Source organism: Mesoplodon bidens (assembly GCF_964165515.1).
Source record: "Mesoplodon bidens genome assembly, chromosome: 8".
Lineage (NCBI taxonomy): Eukaryota > Metazoa > Chordata > Mammalia > Artiodactyla > Ziphiidae > Mesoplodon > Mesoplodon bidens.
This window is the reverse complement of record NC_138165.1, coordinates 109,692,454-109,710,753: the sequence shown is the minus strand read 5'-3', so window position 1 is coordinate 109,710,753 and position 18,300 is coordinate 109,692,454. Positions and strand designations below refer to the sequence as shown.

At 48.8% G+C, this 18,300-nt stretch overlaps 1 protein-coding gene across 2 annotated transcripts in view; it reads left to right on the top strand.

Moving 5' to 3' along the window:
* The window catches only part of DRC11 (dynein regulatory complex subunit 11), a 168,754-nt gene that overhangs the window by 77,680 nt on the left and 72,774 nt on the right, over positions 1 to 18,300 (top strand). For both annotated transcript variants that reach the window (XM_081241824.1, XM_081241825.1), the window contains 3 exons: positions 8,503 to 8,578; positions 15,880 to 15,986; positions 16,151 to 16,252. In XM_081241824.1, coding sequence (XP_081097950.1) covers positions 8,503 to 8,578; positions 15,880 to 15,986; positions 16,151 to 16,252 — 285 coding nt within the window. The remainder of the gene's footprint in view (positions 1 to 8,502; positions 8,579 to 15,879; positions 15,987 to 16,150; positions 16,253 to 18,300) is intronic.

Sequence of the window (18,300 nt, the reverse complement as noted above, 5' to 3'; positions counted from 1 at the left end):
GCTTCACTAACAGTGAATTTTAATTTGCAAGTGTCAAACTCACTCATGCATATTTAGAGGAAGAGATGCTTAGAATAAAATTGAAATTCTTCCAGTTGTCCCTTTTCTTAGGCACTGCTTCAAAATTATCTTGCCAGGTGGAGGAGGATTTTAAAAATTAACTGTATCAAGTGAGCTGTCTTTTGGGTTTGGTTTTTTTTTCTGGAACAAGTTAGAATTTTAGGGGTGCAGGCAGATGAGTAGGGCAATAGTGGTCTGTGGGTTCCCTGGAAACACTGAGATGGAGAACGTGCAGGTGGTTTTTTGGGAGCATCACGTGCAAGGGAGGGAGGGAGAGAAGTGGCACTGGACAGAGGGGGGAGCTGAACTGGGTAGAGGGGGAGCTGAACTGGGATGCATTTGCAAAGGAGCATAAATATCCAGGGAGTAGCTGTTGGGAGGGGCCTGGAGGGTGAGTGGATCAGAAGGCTGGGTGGGGGCAGTATTCCAGACAATCTCCAAGCCACAGACCCAGAGGACAACTTCAGAGCATGGATGACAGGAGGCCAGGATAGGTATGCAGTGTGTGGAACCTGGAAAGGCTGCAGCAGGCAATGAGTGATCCCTTGGGGGGCCTGGCAGAGACTTCTTCAGAGAGAAGATGGACAGAGAGAAGACCCTGTAAAGAGGCTGAAAAGACAAGCTATAGACTAGGAGCAAGTATTTTCAAATTATATATCTGACAAATAATTTGTATCTAGAATATATAAAGAATTCTCAGAATTCAACAGTAAGAAAAAAAAATGTCTTTCTTTTAAATCTTTTGTTTTAAATCCCTCTCTGAAAGTACTGAGGATTGCAGATAAGGAGATCCCCTTAAACGAGGGCTTTGATAGCGGAGATGCTGGTGCCAGAAGGACATTTTCTGCCGACCAACAGCAATCTCTGCAAATATGCTTTCAACACCAACATAATTTTATTTGCCTCACTCTGGGCCTCGTGTTGGCTTTAGAAACAAAAATACAGCAAAAGAGCACTCTGTAATCCATCCCTACAGTTCTTTCCTCTTTCTTGTTTTTCAATGTTCTGTATGTTCAACCATTTGGAACTACCTTCAGTGGTTTTGTCCTGCCCATGACACGTGCTCACGCGAATACTAAGGAGTCTTCTGTAAGTTTCCTCCAGCCATAAAATGACTTGACTTGGTGCTCACTTCTTCTGGAAAGATCCTTGGACCTATCCGTGTGCAGCACGATTAGCTTGAAAAGCTATTGTTTGTCTGCAGTGCCACCCAGCCGTTCTGACCACAGTGCCCCTTGGCCCAAGGAGGTGCTCCACATTGAACCATGGAGCCAACCACGTTCTTACATAATTTTAGAGTATTTCAAACCAAATGTTGCACTACTTCACACAGATGGAAAAGTGAGTGTCGTGGGTTTCCAGAGGCTGCTATCAGGAATAAGGATTTCATTATGGAAATATAAATATGGAGCATCTTCTGTGTCCACTGAAGTGCAGTAAGAGAGGGGATATAAGGACGTGAGGCTTCTGGGCTGTAGAGGCAGGAGCTCTTAACCCAGGGAACAAGGACCCTATGGATACACACCCTGAAATTGTACGGAATTACGTGAGATGCATTCTCCTGGGAAGAAGGTGTATGGGTTTTCTTTGTGTTTTCAAAGGATTCTTCCCTCTAAAAAGCTCAAAAACCACTGCATACGGAAAGGACATATTGGGTTGTATAAGGGAAGGGCCAAGAGAAGCACTGCAGACTCAGAAGAGAGTGAGGCTCTATAAGCATTGGAAAAGGTGGAAGCTTCCTGGAGGGGGTGGCATCTCAGGAGAGCTCCAGGAGTCTACGCACGTCTCCTCATCTCAGGGGAACAAAATCTCCTGGCCGATGCCCCACCTCCTGTCCTGCACGTTCAATCTCTTCTTCCCGCAGCAGCCAGAGTGACCGGACTCCAATGTAACTCTGATCAGCACTCCTAACAACGCTTGAAACTCAGGAGCTGTGCAGTATTTATTTCTGAAGGAATGAGGAAGTACTCGGGTGAGGACCCTAGGGTGGAAGTGGTGGATGGAAAAACATGGAAAAGATGCAGGAGATATCGCAAAGGATGACCAGCCTGGTGGACTGGGTGTTGGCGGAGGAGAAGGAGGCCAGGAGTTGAGGTGGCTTCCAAGCGTCTTGAGCAACAGGAACTGGCTTCAGAACCTTGATGGTGGGACATCCAGGTAGATGTCCGACAATCAGCTGGAGGTTCAGCATGAACTCAGGTGGGGTCAAGACATGATGTAGATGCAGGAGTTGCCCCTGTGCAGGAAGCCCTGTGAAGGCGGGAGGATGGATGGGTTTTAGGAAAATCAGTGTGTGTGTTTGTTGGAGCATCTGGATTACATCCATCTATGAGGGCAGGGGGAAGAGGTGAAACCAACCAGGACGATGGAAACAGCCTGGTGGCAGGGAAAATTCAGCACAATGACACTCCTATTTAATTTTCCACCTGGGTGAATTTCTAGAAGGAGGAAAGGAACGTTTTCCTTCTGTTCCCCTCAGTCCGTTCACCATGAGAAGTGAAAACTAAGAATACGCTGGAGGCAGAGTCAGGAGGTTCTTCAAAGAGAAGGGACCCCTGGTGTCAAGCGCCGCAGAAAAGTCAAGGAGGACGCTTGAGACAGAAAGTGTGGTGACGAGCACATCACTGGGACTGTTTCAGGAAAGCGGAGCAGGGGCAGGAGGTGCAGAAGGCAGGTGACACAGGCAGGCAGGGGACTCTGGCTGAGACATGTGGGCAGCTGGTGGACGTACCTCCTTCAAGAAGTTGCAAAATGATGACTTAAGTCAAGAGAGGACTTTAAGATGGGGCTTCCCTGGTGGCGCAGTGGTTGAGAGTCCGCCTGCCAATGCAGGGGACGCGGGTTTGTGCCCCGGTCCGGGAAGATCCCACATGCCGCGGAGCGGCTGGGCCCATGAGCCACGGCCGCTGAGCCTGCGCGTCCGGAGCCTGTGCTCCACAACGGGAGAGGCCAGACAGTGAGAGGCCCGCGTACCGCAAAAAAAAAAAAAAGATGGGGAAGAACTGTAAATGTACTGGGACAAAGGGAAAAGAGCCCGTGGCCTGGGAGAGCTTAAAATTGTCAGGAGGTGATGCCGAATAGAGTCAGACAAGGTTTCTCTGCCGCAAAGAGCAGCCAAGGAGAAGCCAGGAGAAGCACAGTCATTTGAAGAAGTGAGAAAAGTGTGGAGAAGGGGAGACCATTGTATTCAAATGGCCTCTGTTTTCTCAGTATAACAGGAAGCAAGTTTGAAACTGGTGTGACACTGCTCAGCTAAGAAGGACACAGCGAGGTACATGCAAAGACGACAGGCAGGGGGAGAACCCACTCACACGGGGACCGTCTAGGGCTTCAGTTGCTACCGCTGTCCCACCCCACCAGCTGGGTGTAGCCCAGACCAGAACCACACTGATTCAGGTGGACTGTGTTCTCTGGACCCTGATTTCCCAAACTGTGACTTTCTGGAAAGGTCATAGAGATTTCCTTCCAGGAGAAGTAAGCACTAAAGACTGGAGGATCCCGAGGTTCCTTTGCTGGCCTGGCCCTACCCTGCAAAGGCTCATCTAATTAGCATATCAAGCAATATATAACGTCACTCAAGCAGTACGTGTTCAATGGAGAGGGGAAAAGAATCATTGATTAGCAGGAAGAGAAAAATAAATAGAAGTTGCCCTTTTGCACCCATGACCCAAAGTTAATGGTCATTAACGTGTTGGTGTATATACCCTTCCAGAAATTTCTTTATGCATATATATATATATATATATATATATAGTTTCTTAAGATACATTATTTCTAGTAACTGTTAATTGTCACGTCCTGTGGAGATGTGAAGTCAGGATAAAGGTAAGGGTTCTAAGCAGGAGCATGTCAGTTAAGCTGTGAGAAGGCTGAGTGTTAGCTTGAGCTAAGTCTTCTTAAAGGACAAGGAGGTCAGCCAGGTGGACAGAAATCAGAGTGGCTCCCCCAGCAGAGGGGGCCTGTGAGGACTACAGAGGTGGGTGCAGAGCCTGGATGGTGGTGAGTGGGCTGGGGAAGGAGACAAGCTGGCGGTCTGGATGGCCCGAGGGAGAAAGTAGTATATTCCACAGTAATAGCCAGGAAGCTCCTTCTGACAAAAATTAAACCTAGATATCCGCAGAGAAAATTGGGACAGATGTATTGAGGACACAGCTATACATTTTTAGACTTCAAATTGTAGGTTTTGTCAGATCTGCCATACATCTTTCATGTGGGAAGGCCAAAAAGGTTGAGTAACTGATTCTCCAGTCTCAAAGGAATGTGAGAGCAGAAAAGGCAAATGACATTCTAAATGCAAGCTTGAAAACAGTCATGAGAGAATGAGGTATTTTTACAAGTCAAATTTCATGAGATATCGCATTATTTTCATACATGTTTATTTTAAAAGGCAGTTTTGAACGATGATAGCTTCTGGGCTGATTTTTTCACTTCTGGATCTAAAAGCAGATTATAATTTCACTCTCAGCTCAGTGGGAAGTAATCAGCCTCTTCCCAGTCACAGCAGCCTCACTTCTACCCCAGGACAGAGACCCTAAGGGAACCATCAGATAATCTGAAAGCCACAAGTGATCAGTCTGACATTTGGACTTGTATGTTAATAGGTATATGCTGAAACACATACCCCCATTTAAAAAACGGAACAAGGGGCTTCCCTGGTGGCACAGTGGTTGAGAGTCCGCCTGCCGATGCAGGGGACACAGGTTCGTGCCCCGGTCCGGGAAGATCCCACATGCCACGGAGCGGCTGGGCCCGTGAGCCATGGCCGCTGAGCCTGCGCGTCCGGAGCCTGTGCTCCGCAACGGGAGAGGCCACAACAGTGAGAGGCCCGCGTACCGCAAAAAAAAAGAAAAAAAAAAAAGAAAAATGAAAGGTTCATTGGATAAAGGTGACAGTGATGCAGCTGATTATTTCCTTGGATTTTTAAAATCTTTATCGCATTGTTGCAATGGTGTCTTTTCTACAATTAATAAGCATTTTTGCAAAGCGTGCAGCGTAGCTGTGCATTAGCTCACAGGAGGAGCTGGGGTGGGCCAGCCCCCCTCTGGACGTCCCTGGCTGGCATCTGCACACAGCAGACCCTCAGTGGTATTTATAACATTTCTGAATGAATGGAAAGGCTGGACATGTCTAAGACGCTGTCTCTTATTGGGACTCACTGGGCCTACTGGTGGCACCACCAGCGCACTCAGGTCGGCAGACAGTGAGATGGAGCCAGGGCGCGTGGAGGGCTCAGGACCTGGCAGGCGTGGGCTGGAGCTGGGAGTCGCAGGACCCAGGTCCACCGGGACCAGCTCCTCTGTCCACCCCCTTCTCTAAAGAAGGCCGTATGGTGGCTGGGACCACCTGCAGGCAGAGTCCCCTGCCTGCCTGTCATCTGCCTTCTGGCAGCAAGTTCTTACCTTGCTGCCAGCTGGCTGGTCCACCTGTGTGTTCCCCCACCAGTGCAGGGGGAGCCAATGTGGCTGCCCAGTCCAGCTCCTCCGGGTCAGGCTGCTCCAGGAGAGCGCGTCTCTCTGGTTAGAACACTCTCCAGCCACTCAGCTGAGCTGGGAGTTGTGCCCAAGAAGCTTCCATGAGAAAGGGATGTTGGTCAAGGCAGGCACCATTGACAGGTGCAACTGTACTTGTATGACCCCTTCGCAGTGAAAGATTCAGAGAAAAAAAAAGTGACTTTGGAGTTGAGAGGGTAAAACCTCCTCATGGAATTTCTCTCCCCCAATAATTGTCAAGATGAGCAAGATATTAAGTGTTTAAAGCAGCAACCAAAGGAAAGGATATATCCAATAAACTGTTGACGAAAGGAAGAAATATCTCTAAAAAGGAAAGCAGACGTGTTCCATCGTGCTTTCTCTCTGGTTAAAAGGTGTCTCCTGTGACAGCCAGTTATGTCATTACCACGTGGAATGTCATGGGAACCACTAACGTCCACTGTCATTCTGTGCAATCAGGATCAGATGTTCCCAAAACTGGTCTTACAGTGTTTTACTCCCCTTGAGAACTTGATATTTATTATAGAAATAAAGCTGTACAAATAGACCTATAAATCTTATTTTTACTTACATGCGTTAAACGCCTAGAGAACAGGCCTGATGCTGGTTCCATATAGGGTACAAAACATCAGCAAGACGGAATCCTCCTCCATGGGGGCCCACAGCCCAAGAGAGCAGCTAAGACAGGCACACAAATAGCCAATAATATGCACAGAGAAACAGGCTCCAGGAAGGATAAGCAGATCCTACTGAGCGAGGGGAGAGTCTTTTTGACCGGGGAGAACCCAGGATGGCTTCACAGAGGAGGGGATATTTGCCTCAGACCTAAGAAGAATTTTCCACAGAAGAAGATGGGACAATGAATTCTGGTCAGAGACAGGTGGGCACCCTGACGCCCTCCGGCCTGTGCCCATGCTCCAGCCAGAATCATGACCCGACAAGCAGATCCATTCATGCCAGGCTCCTGCGGGGACCCCCAGGCGGCTGCCCTGCTCTCAGACCAAGTTCACACTCTCTGAGGAACACGGCTCATGGGCCTTCCAAAGTCCGTCCCCTCTCTGTGTCTCTGTCTCTATCTCTCTGTCTGTCTGCTGGCCCTGTTCCGTACGCCCCTGCCCTACTAACTTCCATTTACCAAAGGCAATGCGGCCTTCCAGCTCAGTCTCCCACGAACTGGTCCCTCTGCTGAAAGCGCTTCCACGGTGCTCCCTCTCTGGAGCAGCACTCCTCCCCTCGCTTTCCCCTCCCCACCTCCTCCACCTCTACCCATGAAGGCACACACTCACCACCTATAGGGGCTCCCAGAGGCCAAATACAGGACGATCTGAGTATCCAAAACCAAAAGAGCAACAGCACGTCCGTCAGCAACGCACTGACTAAAAAATACAAAAGATCCGTGAACGCTTAGTGATACCTGGAGAGAGAGAGGCGGGGAGAGAGATAAGTAATATCTCTGAGAGTATTAATTAGCTATTTTAGATGCCCCTTTCTGTCCATGAATCATCTGTTTCATCCAAGGACATGCCTTTTTCCAACACTGGTCTTCTCCATGCTTCTCGGGCTGATTCTTCTCGAATAACTGGGTGTCGTGGGCTGTGGGAGTGAGTGGGGCTCCTTCCCCCGTGAGCTTTGATTTCCTGTGGGTGCTGGAAGGTGGGTCAGTTGCTCCATAGGTGTGGAGCCCCCAGGAGTTCTGGGTCCAGGTTCTCCCCCCGGTTCTGCAAGGCGGGTGGCCTCTCGAGGAGGCTGTGTTCGCCCCTGCGTGTTTCCTGAGCTGTGGTTCAGGCAGGTCTCCCATGTCACCCCAACCCCGCAGGACTCAGAGTCCTCCCGCCACCCTGACTTCCTGCTGGGGGCTCCCATCGCTCTCGTGAGCTCGTTTCACGTGTCTTCCCGACTGCCATGTGGAGTAGGGGAGGAGAGGTAGGCGGGGATCCGGTACACGGGCGCTGCTGAACCACGGACCGTGGCGCATGGGGTCCCAGAAACAAGGGCACGTCCTGAGCCCAGAGTCACCAGAGATGCTCACCATCTAATTGCCACTCCTCCTTCAAGCTGCACAGAGAGCGCTTTGATTGCTTTGGGAAACTCCTCATGGACACATCGTGTAGACCAGCATCCTTCCTTTTGCCCTTTGTGGGGTGACCATAACCAGGATTTTGGTCATCGGGCACCTGACTCTTAATACAGTACAGACATTATTGCCCAGAAACGTCAGATGGGGCTTTGCGAGGTATGGTTGTTCACGACGCGGAACAGCCCTGGTGGTATAGGGCGAAGGGGACTTCTGCTGGGGGTCGGGGCAGACCCTCCAGCTGCAGTGTCCAGTGTCCCTGTAGCTCCGATCTGGCTGCACAGAAGCAGCCGGGACCAAGGGTGGCGTGGCCGGGCTCTCTCTGCAGCGGGGGGGCCCGGGGCAGGGAGGCTGGCAGGACCTCCAGCTCAGGCTGGGGGCTCAGGACTGGCTTCCTGGCCCAGGGAGGGGACAGGCAAACCAAGAAAGGAGCAGCCCGGGTGCTCCTACAAACCACCACCTGACAAGTGGCGGAGCAGAACGCAGATGGAGAGCGGCAGCAAACCTGGGTCACGGGAACGTGGCGAAGGAGGTGGCGGGACTTGGGTGGGCGTCGGCTTCCAGAGCAAGAAAGGAGCAGAACATCAGAGGACGGGACCAGCCTCGGGGTGGGGGGACCCCAGGGGGCCTGAAGGCAGAGCCACGTCTCCAGACCATGCCCGCCCTGGTCGGTGGGCACAGCACTCCCTGCTCAGACTGGTCAGCAGGGAAACTGCCCAGGTGGGCAGACGAGGGGCTGGCCCTTCGCCCCACAAACCAGAAAAGAGTCTGCGTGCTTTTCTATAGTCACAGCAACCACGATGTACGTGCCTTTTACTGTCTGATCGCGACAGGTAAACTCCGCCTGTAATTAACAAGTGTACTGTTCTGCTTTCACAGGAAGAAGGTGAGGCCTGGAAAATGTCACCGAGTGTTTTCCTTCCTATGATGGAAGAAGGAAATAACGTATACAAAGGTCAGTTTAGCAGAACAGGCGTGCTGACTGAGGTGCCCCTGTCCACCCAGTGTGGCCTCAGCCTCTGTTGGGCAGAATTTGGTGCCCAGTCATGAGAGGCTGCAGACATGCAATTTCACAGCCAAGACCTTCTGTCCGTCTCTCTTTTAAAATTTCTTTGGGTGGCTTCAAGGCATATAACTGGTAAAAGAGCAAGATGAGAGCATAATCTAAACCTCTGTTCTGTTTTAAACCCTTGAGACTTCAGCTGAACATTCTTTTGCTAGGAATGAAAGGGAAGAAAGATTTTCCCTGGATTGTTTAAATTAAGAAAATCAATGCCGTATGTACAGTAAAATGTTTTAATCTTATTAGACTAAGACTCGTGCCTGAACACTGACACCTAAATCTTTTCTCCCATGTTCAGCATACTTAGCAGAGTATAATCTGGCTCATTCGGCAAGTGTATGAGTTGGTCTTTGAGATACTCTCATTATACTTTACTGGAGCGGTTATCCGATTCCTGTGGTTCCACTCCACCCTCATGACAAATCCCAGCACAGGATGACCTGCCAAGGTGACCCTGGCCATCAGCGTTATTTGGAAATTCCTGAAAAATGCAATAAGGGCGTGAAGTAGAATATTTCCCAACTCCAGTCACATGCGTGCCTCCTTCCTAATTCTGGTCTTGGGTGGACAGCACCGCTACTATTATTTACTTAATATCTTTTTTTAATTGATGCACGGTTTTTACCCCAATTCATTGAGCCTCATCCTCAGCAACTGTATCAAAAGTCGTTGCGGGTTTGATATGCCGGTTCTATAAAATAAGAATGTCCGGGCCTCCCTGGTGGCGCAGTGGTTGAGAGTCCGCCTGCCGATGCAGGGGATACGGGTTCGTGCCCCGGTCCAGGAGGATCCCATATGCCGCGGAGCGGCTGGGCCCGTGAGCCATGGCCGCTGAGCCTGCGCATCCGGAGCCTGTGCTCCGCAACGGGAGAGGCCACAACAGTGAGAGGCCCGCATACCGCAAAAAAAAAAAAAAAAAAAAAAGAATGTCCGTGGACTTGCCCCCAGCCATCCAGTGGTTAAGACTCCATGCTTCCACTGCAAGGGGAGCGGGTTCAGTCCCTGGTCAGGGAACTAACATCCCGCAGGCTGTGCAGTGTGACAAAAAAAAAAAAAAAAAAAAAAAAAGAATGTCCGTGTACCTCCTGAAATTCTTCCACGTACCACTAGTGGCAAGGGTCCCACTCTACCTGAGATGCTGAACGAAGGCAGAAGCACAGGGATAAGATGACCCCAGCAGGATTTAGCAACTGCTTTAATTGGGGAGGAAGGAGGTCAAAGGGTAAATTAACATTGATTAGGTGCCCGAGACGCAGAAGGCTTTGTGTTTTCGTTCCCATCTTACTTACCTTTATAATAACCAGGAGCGGTAAACATCACTTACCCACGATCAGCAGGTCTGACCTTCTCTCAGGTCTACTGATAGAAGCCCTGCCATCAGTCACGTCTGAGAACATCAACTTTTTCTTTTCCATTATGGTTTATTACAGGATATTGAATATAGTTCCCTGTGCTATATACAGTAGGACCTTGTTGTGTATCCATTCTATATAGTTTGCATCTGCTGACCCCAAACTCCCACTCCAACCCTCCCCCATCCCCGCCACCCCCTTGGCAGCTGCAAGTCTGTTCTCTATGTCTGTGAGTCTGTTTCTCTTTCGAAGATTAGTTCATTTGTGTCATATTTTAGATTCCACACATAAGTGATATCATATGGTATTTGTCTTTCTCTTTCTGACTTACTTCACTCAGTATGATAATCTCTAGGTCCATCCATGTAGCTGCAAATGGCATCATTGCATTCTTTTTTATGGCTGAGTAGTATTCCATTGTATATATGTACCACATCTTCTTTATCCGTTGCTCTGTCGAGGGATATTTAATTTGTTTCCATGTCTTGGCTATTGTAAATAGTGCTGCAATGAACACTGGGGTGCAAGTATCTTTTCAAATTACAGTTTTGTCCAGATATATGCCCAGGAGTGGGATTGCAGGATCATATGGCAACTCTGTTTTTTAGTTTTCTGAGGAACCTCCATGCTGTTCTCCATAGTGGCTGCACCAACTTACATTCCCACCAAGATAACACCAACTCTTTAACAAACAATGGTGCCAAGCAATCACTATCAAAGCATCCATTCACTTACATATTCACTCAACAAACATTGATTGACTCCAGTGTGCAGGTGCAATGCTAGCCTGGAGCTACAAAGCTGGCACATGCCATCAGCAGGCTCACAACACACCAGGTGCTGTGGCGGTAGATGGGTGGGGACAGTGGCACAAGTTGGATGGCTTGTTAGGCTGGCCTCAGCCGCCTCCGAGAGACCCAGCTAGGAATCGCAGTAAGTCACAGGCCTGGCTGTGGTGCCCCCGGAGCTCAGGGCTGGGTCCCAGACAATAGCTGCCATTTGTGAAGACACCACTTCACATGACTTCATGTATTGGTCTGTACGCACTGTCTTTTGTTTCGTATTCTGCATATCTATCACCATCCTTCGAGATAATTTTCCAGGCCTTCGAACGCGTTAGGTAATTGACCAGCTCATCTTCTTCTGAACACCTCCCTTCTGGAGCCCTGCCAGCTGTCCTCCTTGGGGCTTCCTTTGCCTTCCCTGACTGTCACCCCTTCATTTTCCTGTTAATCCCTCATTTTGGTGGAGCCTGTCCTACTGGGTGTCCAGAGAGGGGCTGCCGGTGGGGAGTCTTAGGTGCCAGGTACATCTCAATGCACTCACACTCGGGATTTGGAAGGCCTGGCTCCCTTGGCCTCTGATGTAACTGCATATGGAGAAAGAAAGAAAAGTGGGGAAGAGAAAAATTCTCACCTACCTTAACAAGGAGTCAGGAGCCCCTGTCTAAAATTGATGCATCAAGAAGCAGCAGTATACGCGTATTATCTAGACATTGGGAGAGGAACAGACAACCAAAAGAGCCCACGTGAAGCTAGACCACTTCACGCCCCCCTCCCCTGGGCCCTGTGCTCTTCCTCCCACAGGCTGCTCACACGCCCACCTCAGGGCTGTCGTGCTTTCTGTTCCCCTCGCCTGGAATGCTTTTCCCTTCAGGCCTTCTCCTGCCTCACCTGTGCCCGCCCCTGACCCCACTTTACTCACCTCCCTCTGACTTCCGTGTGTGTGTTTGCTGTCTCCCCGCAGGGGGTGTGAGGGGGGCGCCAGGTCCATGAGGGCAGGGCATGAATTTCATAATTTACAAATAGATCAGATTTATGAATAAATCTGAATCTAGTCAATGCATTTTTGAATGAATGAATGTGGGAATAAATGCCACTGGACAGTGTAATTGGAAGGCAGAGGTTTTTTATTATAATCTTTTCAGTACTCTGACTTTAAAATAAGGTGCATGCATTATTTTGATAAAAACAGTAATTAATTTGGGGGACATCTAATGTTCCCATGGGAAGCCTGCAGACCCACCCAGCAAAGCTTTTGAAACGACCCACACCTGGTATGTAATATCTGTTTCCATCAAGACTAAGAAAACACAAGCCACTCGGGAGCAGGAAACATGAAGCATGATTTTCCTAGTTGGCTGTTGGGGCATTTGATGAGTTACTTGTCAGGTCTTCAGTAGCTTACAGAAATTAAATGTTTTCATCTGAGAATTCTTTTCATAAAAATCAAAGGTTTTCTTTCTCAGACGAAACATTAGCATTTTAATCACTGAGATTAAGCCCCCTCCTCAGTCACCCCTCAACGTGCAAAAACTGCCGCAGCTCCCGCTTTCCCAATTCTGGGATAAAAGCTCATTCTCTGCTGTAGGAAAGAGTGGGCAGTTGTTTTCCTTTGAGAGCCATGAACAGCTTCCTGCATTTAGAAATGTCCATGAAACTCTTGAAGGGATTGAGAAGTGCCTTGTACAAAAGTGTCATGAGAAAAAGTTGCAGTGGAAAACTAGGTCCATTTACATGAACTAGAGGTGAAACCGGGAAAGGCTGCTACAAACTGCTTTATCTGTAAAATATAGTTACAGCTCCAGAAATGGGAATGTCACAAGGTGCCACTGCTTTTACAGAAATAATCACATGGTGCTTTCCTTTCTGTTGAATATTCTGTGTTTCTTTCATTATGAAACACATTGCTTCCCAGTCTTAGTAAATCTATCCCGTGAAAAAGCAGTGTAGCTTCCTTTAAATAACAAAGCAGTTTTGCTCTAAAAGATCTTAATGAAACAGGTGGGTTTTGCTGTGGGAGGAGATTTAGTCATCATACAAGGGGGAAATCTGCTAGAAAAGAATTGTTATTAGTGAATAGCACGTTTTAACACAGTTATAGTATTTTCAAGGGCGAAAACTTACAATTTTAAACCCATAAAAAAGAAGCATTATATTATTCCTGCATTTCAAAGTTTTCCACAGTCTAAGCTTATGTAAATTTCAGAAAACGTACAGAGAAGGAGCAGTGGCCTTCAAGCCCGTGAGCCAGCTTCGCCTTTGTGTACTCACACCTTACAAGCTCACTAATCCCCCTTCTGGGGGGGTGGGTGGGGCGGGGACAGGCATTCAGGCCAGAGCAGAAACTGAGGCCACCCTCAGACAGGCATACAGGAGGCACACCCCCAAACCTCTCCTGCCGTATCATCCCGTCCCATCGTCTGAGCCCTAGCGGCTGGGCCACCTCTCACATGGCCACCCTGCTTGGGAAGGACATGTGGGTGAATCAATTCTATGAAAATTTTACCCCTTCTGTGATGTGTTTCTTGTCGATTTCTTATAAATCCACACTAGCCACCCTAGAAAAGCTTTGGGTACTTTCATCATCCTCATTTTCAAAAATCTGCCCCTGAAACTTTGCATCACCCATAGGTTTCTCCTTGCTATCTTCCTGGCACAGACTGTGACCAGCCAAGGACTGGCCCCATCCAGGCCGCACTGCCCTTGGTTTGCTAGTGGGAGGCCGGTGAGCCTAAGAGCCCTCACCGGGCCTGGAATCCAGACAGGCCGACCCCTCTGCCCAGCTAACTGTCCAGGAAGTGAGCCAGGCCTGACCTGTGTGTGGCCATCACCTTGTGGTGCCCCTTCTCGCTTCCAGAAATCTCCATGCCAGCCTCTGGGAGCAGCGTCAGGGTCTCCAGCCTGTGGCTTGTGAACCCGACCCACACTTTTGGAAAACTGGAGCTGCACACCCACATCCCGTCTTGCTCCCCTTGCGTCCTGTGTGGTCCTGACTCGGACCCCTCTAAGAGGACATGCCCAGTGGTCCTCAGCGTCCTCACTTCCACTGGCTCTCTGGGCACAAGTGATTTTAGAGTAGCCGCTGTCCTGCCTGGTTCCTCGCCCCTCGAGAGGTGGAGATTGTTGACAAGGAAAGGGAAGACCGTGAGACCAGCAGCTGGAAAGCGGTAGCATGGGGGGCCCACCTGCCGGGGCTGCCGCCTGGCTGGAGCCCTCTGGGCGATGCCCTCGCCCAGTCGCCCGTTCTTGTGCATCTGCATCTCGTCGCCCTTTTGCTCCACCTCCCCAGGATCTGCAGCCATTCCTGGCTCACACCACGTGCCATCCCTTCTCCTTTCCTTTCTCGCTGCTTCTGCTCATCCCCAGCCTCCATGATTTATGTGGAGATTCCACCCTCCTCTCTCATCTGTTTGCCCACTTGACTCTCCGAGAATCTTCTCTGCTGTCTGCCTTCACAGTCCGCCTGTGCGCCCAGACGTATGTTTCTGCCTGTGACTGTGACTGTCCTCTATGGCTTGTCCTCTAATGCCACCCTTCTTGGTGAGCTGTGTCGGGTGACACAGTCCTGGCTAGTCTCAGGATCCCGTGCGGTGCTCGTAGGAGAAGCTGTGCTTGAGAAACTTCCATCCCATCGTTCACCACCTGCCATCCAGGCCCCGCACGACCCCCTTTCTTCCCAAGCCATAGCCATTGTCAGACGGAGGTGGGGGAACCCCTGCCTGGGGCCCCGTGGCCCTCGGTTGCCTTCCCGAGTTGCATGGCATCCGTGCTTCAGGGATGCATTCCCAGCAAAGTGGCCCAGCGGAGTGGTGGTTGCAGGTTTGGTTCCAGAAATTTTCCATCACATTCTGAACACAAGTTCAAGGAAGAGATCTCATTTCCCAAACTGGTAAGTCTTTTTCCCCTGGGAGGTCCCCCAATCCCACAGCCAGGATCCAGTGGTCTGTACCTCTGTGCAATTTGGAATTCCCCTTCTGAGAATAAGGTTTATTTCCATTTATTCCAGTGATACAAAATTACCCTTATTTCCTCTAGGGTCACATTTCTCTAACCATCCTCCTAACTGCCAGGCAAAAGGGAAATGTAAAATGTGTATGATTTCAAAAACATCCAAAAAGTGATACAAAAATAGAGCCGTTGAATTAGGAGCGAGTAGTGGGTACTTGTGTGTTCAGTGTTGGCTTTTACTAGGAGCCAGGGTAAATTACTGGTGAGTTGAACTAGCAACAAAATCTCTCCTATTTTAGTGAATCATTTGAATAATAAAAATAATGTAAAACATATTACAGAAACAGTCACCTATAACTGTATAATCCCACAATTAACATTATTTTTTGCATGGTTTTAATCGTATGGAAGAATACTGTTTGTTTCATACTTTTTTATTGGATCTTTTCACATTAGTAGTTTCCTTCTTTATTTTTTAGATACTATACAGGCACAATCCTTCTGTTTGGGAAGTGGAGAAGGATGTAGAGCAGAAAACTGAGTTTGTGTTATATATCACAAAACTGCATTCCTTAGTGTCAACCACAAAGGAATGGGCACTTGCCATCTACCTCTACAAGGATTAAATCATGAGCCGCTGCGGCTGCTGACTTTCAACACCCCTGAAAGGAGTTCAAGGTGGAGACCATACATGAGGCCCTCTGTGCTCTGGGAAAAACTGGCAGAGCAGGTCTTCAGAATAGTTAGATATTTTCAGGAGCCAATTTTATGAGCCCAATTCTTGTATCTCCTCCTATCTAGAAAAGCACTAAAATCCTTCATGGTGACGACTGCTCCTTGAGACTAGCAGAAACCTTCTGCAAAAAAATATGTGCTCAATTGCATGTACTCCCCCTTCACCAAAATCACATATATGCTAACCTTACCCCCTACCTCTTTAGAGCAGTTTCTCAGAGCTATCTGAGACGCTGTCTCCCGGGCTATAGTCCTCATTTTGCCCCAAATAAAACTTGACTCACAACTCTCATGTTGTACATTTTTTTTAAGTCGACATTAGTCTTCACGCTGAAAAAATTTCATTTTTCTTTTTCTTTATCCTTCTGGAGTACAGACCTGTGGAAGAATAAAGATGAATCGTGGAATGTCCCCCAGGGCTATGATCCCGAACTGATCAAAGAGGACAAACGGAAAGAATTGGAGTCGGAGATCAGGCTGCAGGTAAGACTGCTTTTATGCTGTAGTCCCAGTAAGTCATTCACTGCAGTGCTTTGTTACAATTTCCTGTTAATAACCTACCCAGAATTTAAGCTATTTTTAACTTCACAAAGAAAACACAAGTCATGCGAAGTCACCTAAACCTAGGGTCTTTTGTATTCACCTAGGTTGACGAGCTGATGAGACAGGAACTAAAAAACTTAAAACTAGCTGTGAACAGAGAGAAGGAATTATTGGGCAAAACAGGAAGGGAAAAAGGAAGTAAAAAGGTAAGTGGTTCTTATGCACGGGAAGCAGAAGGCAGATGCAAACCGTGACCAGGAGCCTGGCCCCCGCGGGCGGTGGCCCGTCCAGGCGTGCTGCCCGGGGACCCTGGCTGTCCCAGGCTGATTCTCTGGGAAACGTGCCTACCTTTGGTGAATTTACCTCGGTCCACCAGGTAGCCCTCAGGGTTGTGGGCTCATAAATGAGATAAATCCAACAGTCTGGGAGTAACTTTCCCAGTCCCCCATCACTGCAGATCCGTGGTACCCAAGCCGCACAAGTGGGTTGAGACCTATCGGAGGAGCTGGGGCATGTGTCTCAAATGCCCACCCGTCTCTCCCTGTGGAAGATCTGTAGGGGAAGCCAGTGGCAATGCGCAGGTTCTTTGTGAGTCGGGAAATCCTATGAATTGAATTTTCAGTTGCCACCCATCTGTCTCATAGTGGTTTAGAGTAGCCAGTTGGGTTCCAATATTCCATGTTCACATACTAGGGTCCTGTGAGATATTAGAAAATATACATATTGGTGTCTGCCCCTGGTTGTTGGCAGGGAGCTCCTGGAACCCTTGTAAATTCCTAAGTGATAAGCACACTAGAAGCGTCTTTTGTTACAATGAGGCAATGCTGGGTGGGTTCCTAGATGGCTCCCAGTGGGGGCTGGCTAGAGAGAAGACCAAGCCATGATCCGAAGCCTGGAATTCTCAGCTCCACCCACCCCCATTCTCTAGAGAGGGGACAGGAGATGGAAATGGAGTTAATAATTGATCAAGCCCACATGAGGAAGCTTCCATGAAACCCCAATAATAATGGGATTTGGAGAGTTTCCAGGTGGGTTAACACATCCACATACTGGGAGGGTAACACACCCCAATTTCACAGGGGCAGAAGCTCCTGCACTCAGGACCCTCCCAGACCTTGCCCTACATACCTCTTCATCTGGTTGTTCTTCTGTATCCTTTATCATATCCTTTAATGAAACTGGTAGATGGAAGTAAGTGTTTCCCTGAGTTCTGTGAGCCACTCTCACAAATTAATCAAACCTGAGGAGGGGTTTATAGCCAGTTGGTCAGAAACATAGGTGACAACCTGGACTTGGCAATTGGCATCTGAAATGGGGTGGGGAGCAGTTTGGTGGGACATCACCCTTAGCCTGTGGGATCTGAATCTATCTCCAGGTAGACAGTGTCAGAATTGAGTTAGATTGCAGGACCCCCAGCTGGTGTTGCAGAAAACTGCTTGGTGGGGGAGAACCCCACACATCTGGCATCAGAAGTGTTGTGTACATGGTCCACTTTGATCCAGAGCCAGCCCTACCTCTGGGACCAGGATACTCCAGGCAGAGGAGCTGGCAGGATTGTGGGCAGCCTTTGCCCTTTGAAGGCTTTCTCAAATTTCCATGGTCCATCAACTCTTCCTGGGACTCACACACTCCCTCAGAGTTTATCACACTCCCAGATACATTAGTGATAGTTTCGCCAGCCCAGGGGCTGTATGGTGTCTTTACAGTGGCTCTATCCTAATGCTTTTTGTGTCGACTTTACAGTTTACAGTTTAACTCTGACTCTGAATGTCCTTCATGGGCCTCTACTGAGGCTCCATCTCTGTAGCCCACTGAGGGCTCTCTATAGGCTATTCCCTCATCAATAGGAAATAAATATGCCACCCATTGACCCTATTAATGAATTTCACGTCTTCAGAAAGTGATACTTTCATGACTGAACATGGAAATCAAGCCACACAAAACGGGAAGTGAAGCCAGGAGGTGACTGTACCCCTCCAGCTGAGAATAGGCTTCCTCCTCTTACCCAGCAACTGATTATCAGTCTGGCCCAAGGGCACCCTCTGTACTGCTGCGCCCCTCACTCCTTGCAGCCTGGTGTCTGCCCTCCCCATATCCTAATTCATGACATGTCACAAGGTGAGAAATTGCTATGAATTTCTCTCTTGGAATTAAACTGGTTGAACACACAATAGATGCACTCAGGGTACCCCAATAGATTGATGGTAATTGTGTAACTGTAGAGTTTTCAGTTCTCAAAATTCCAATCCAAATG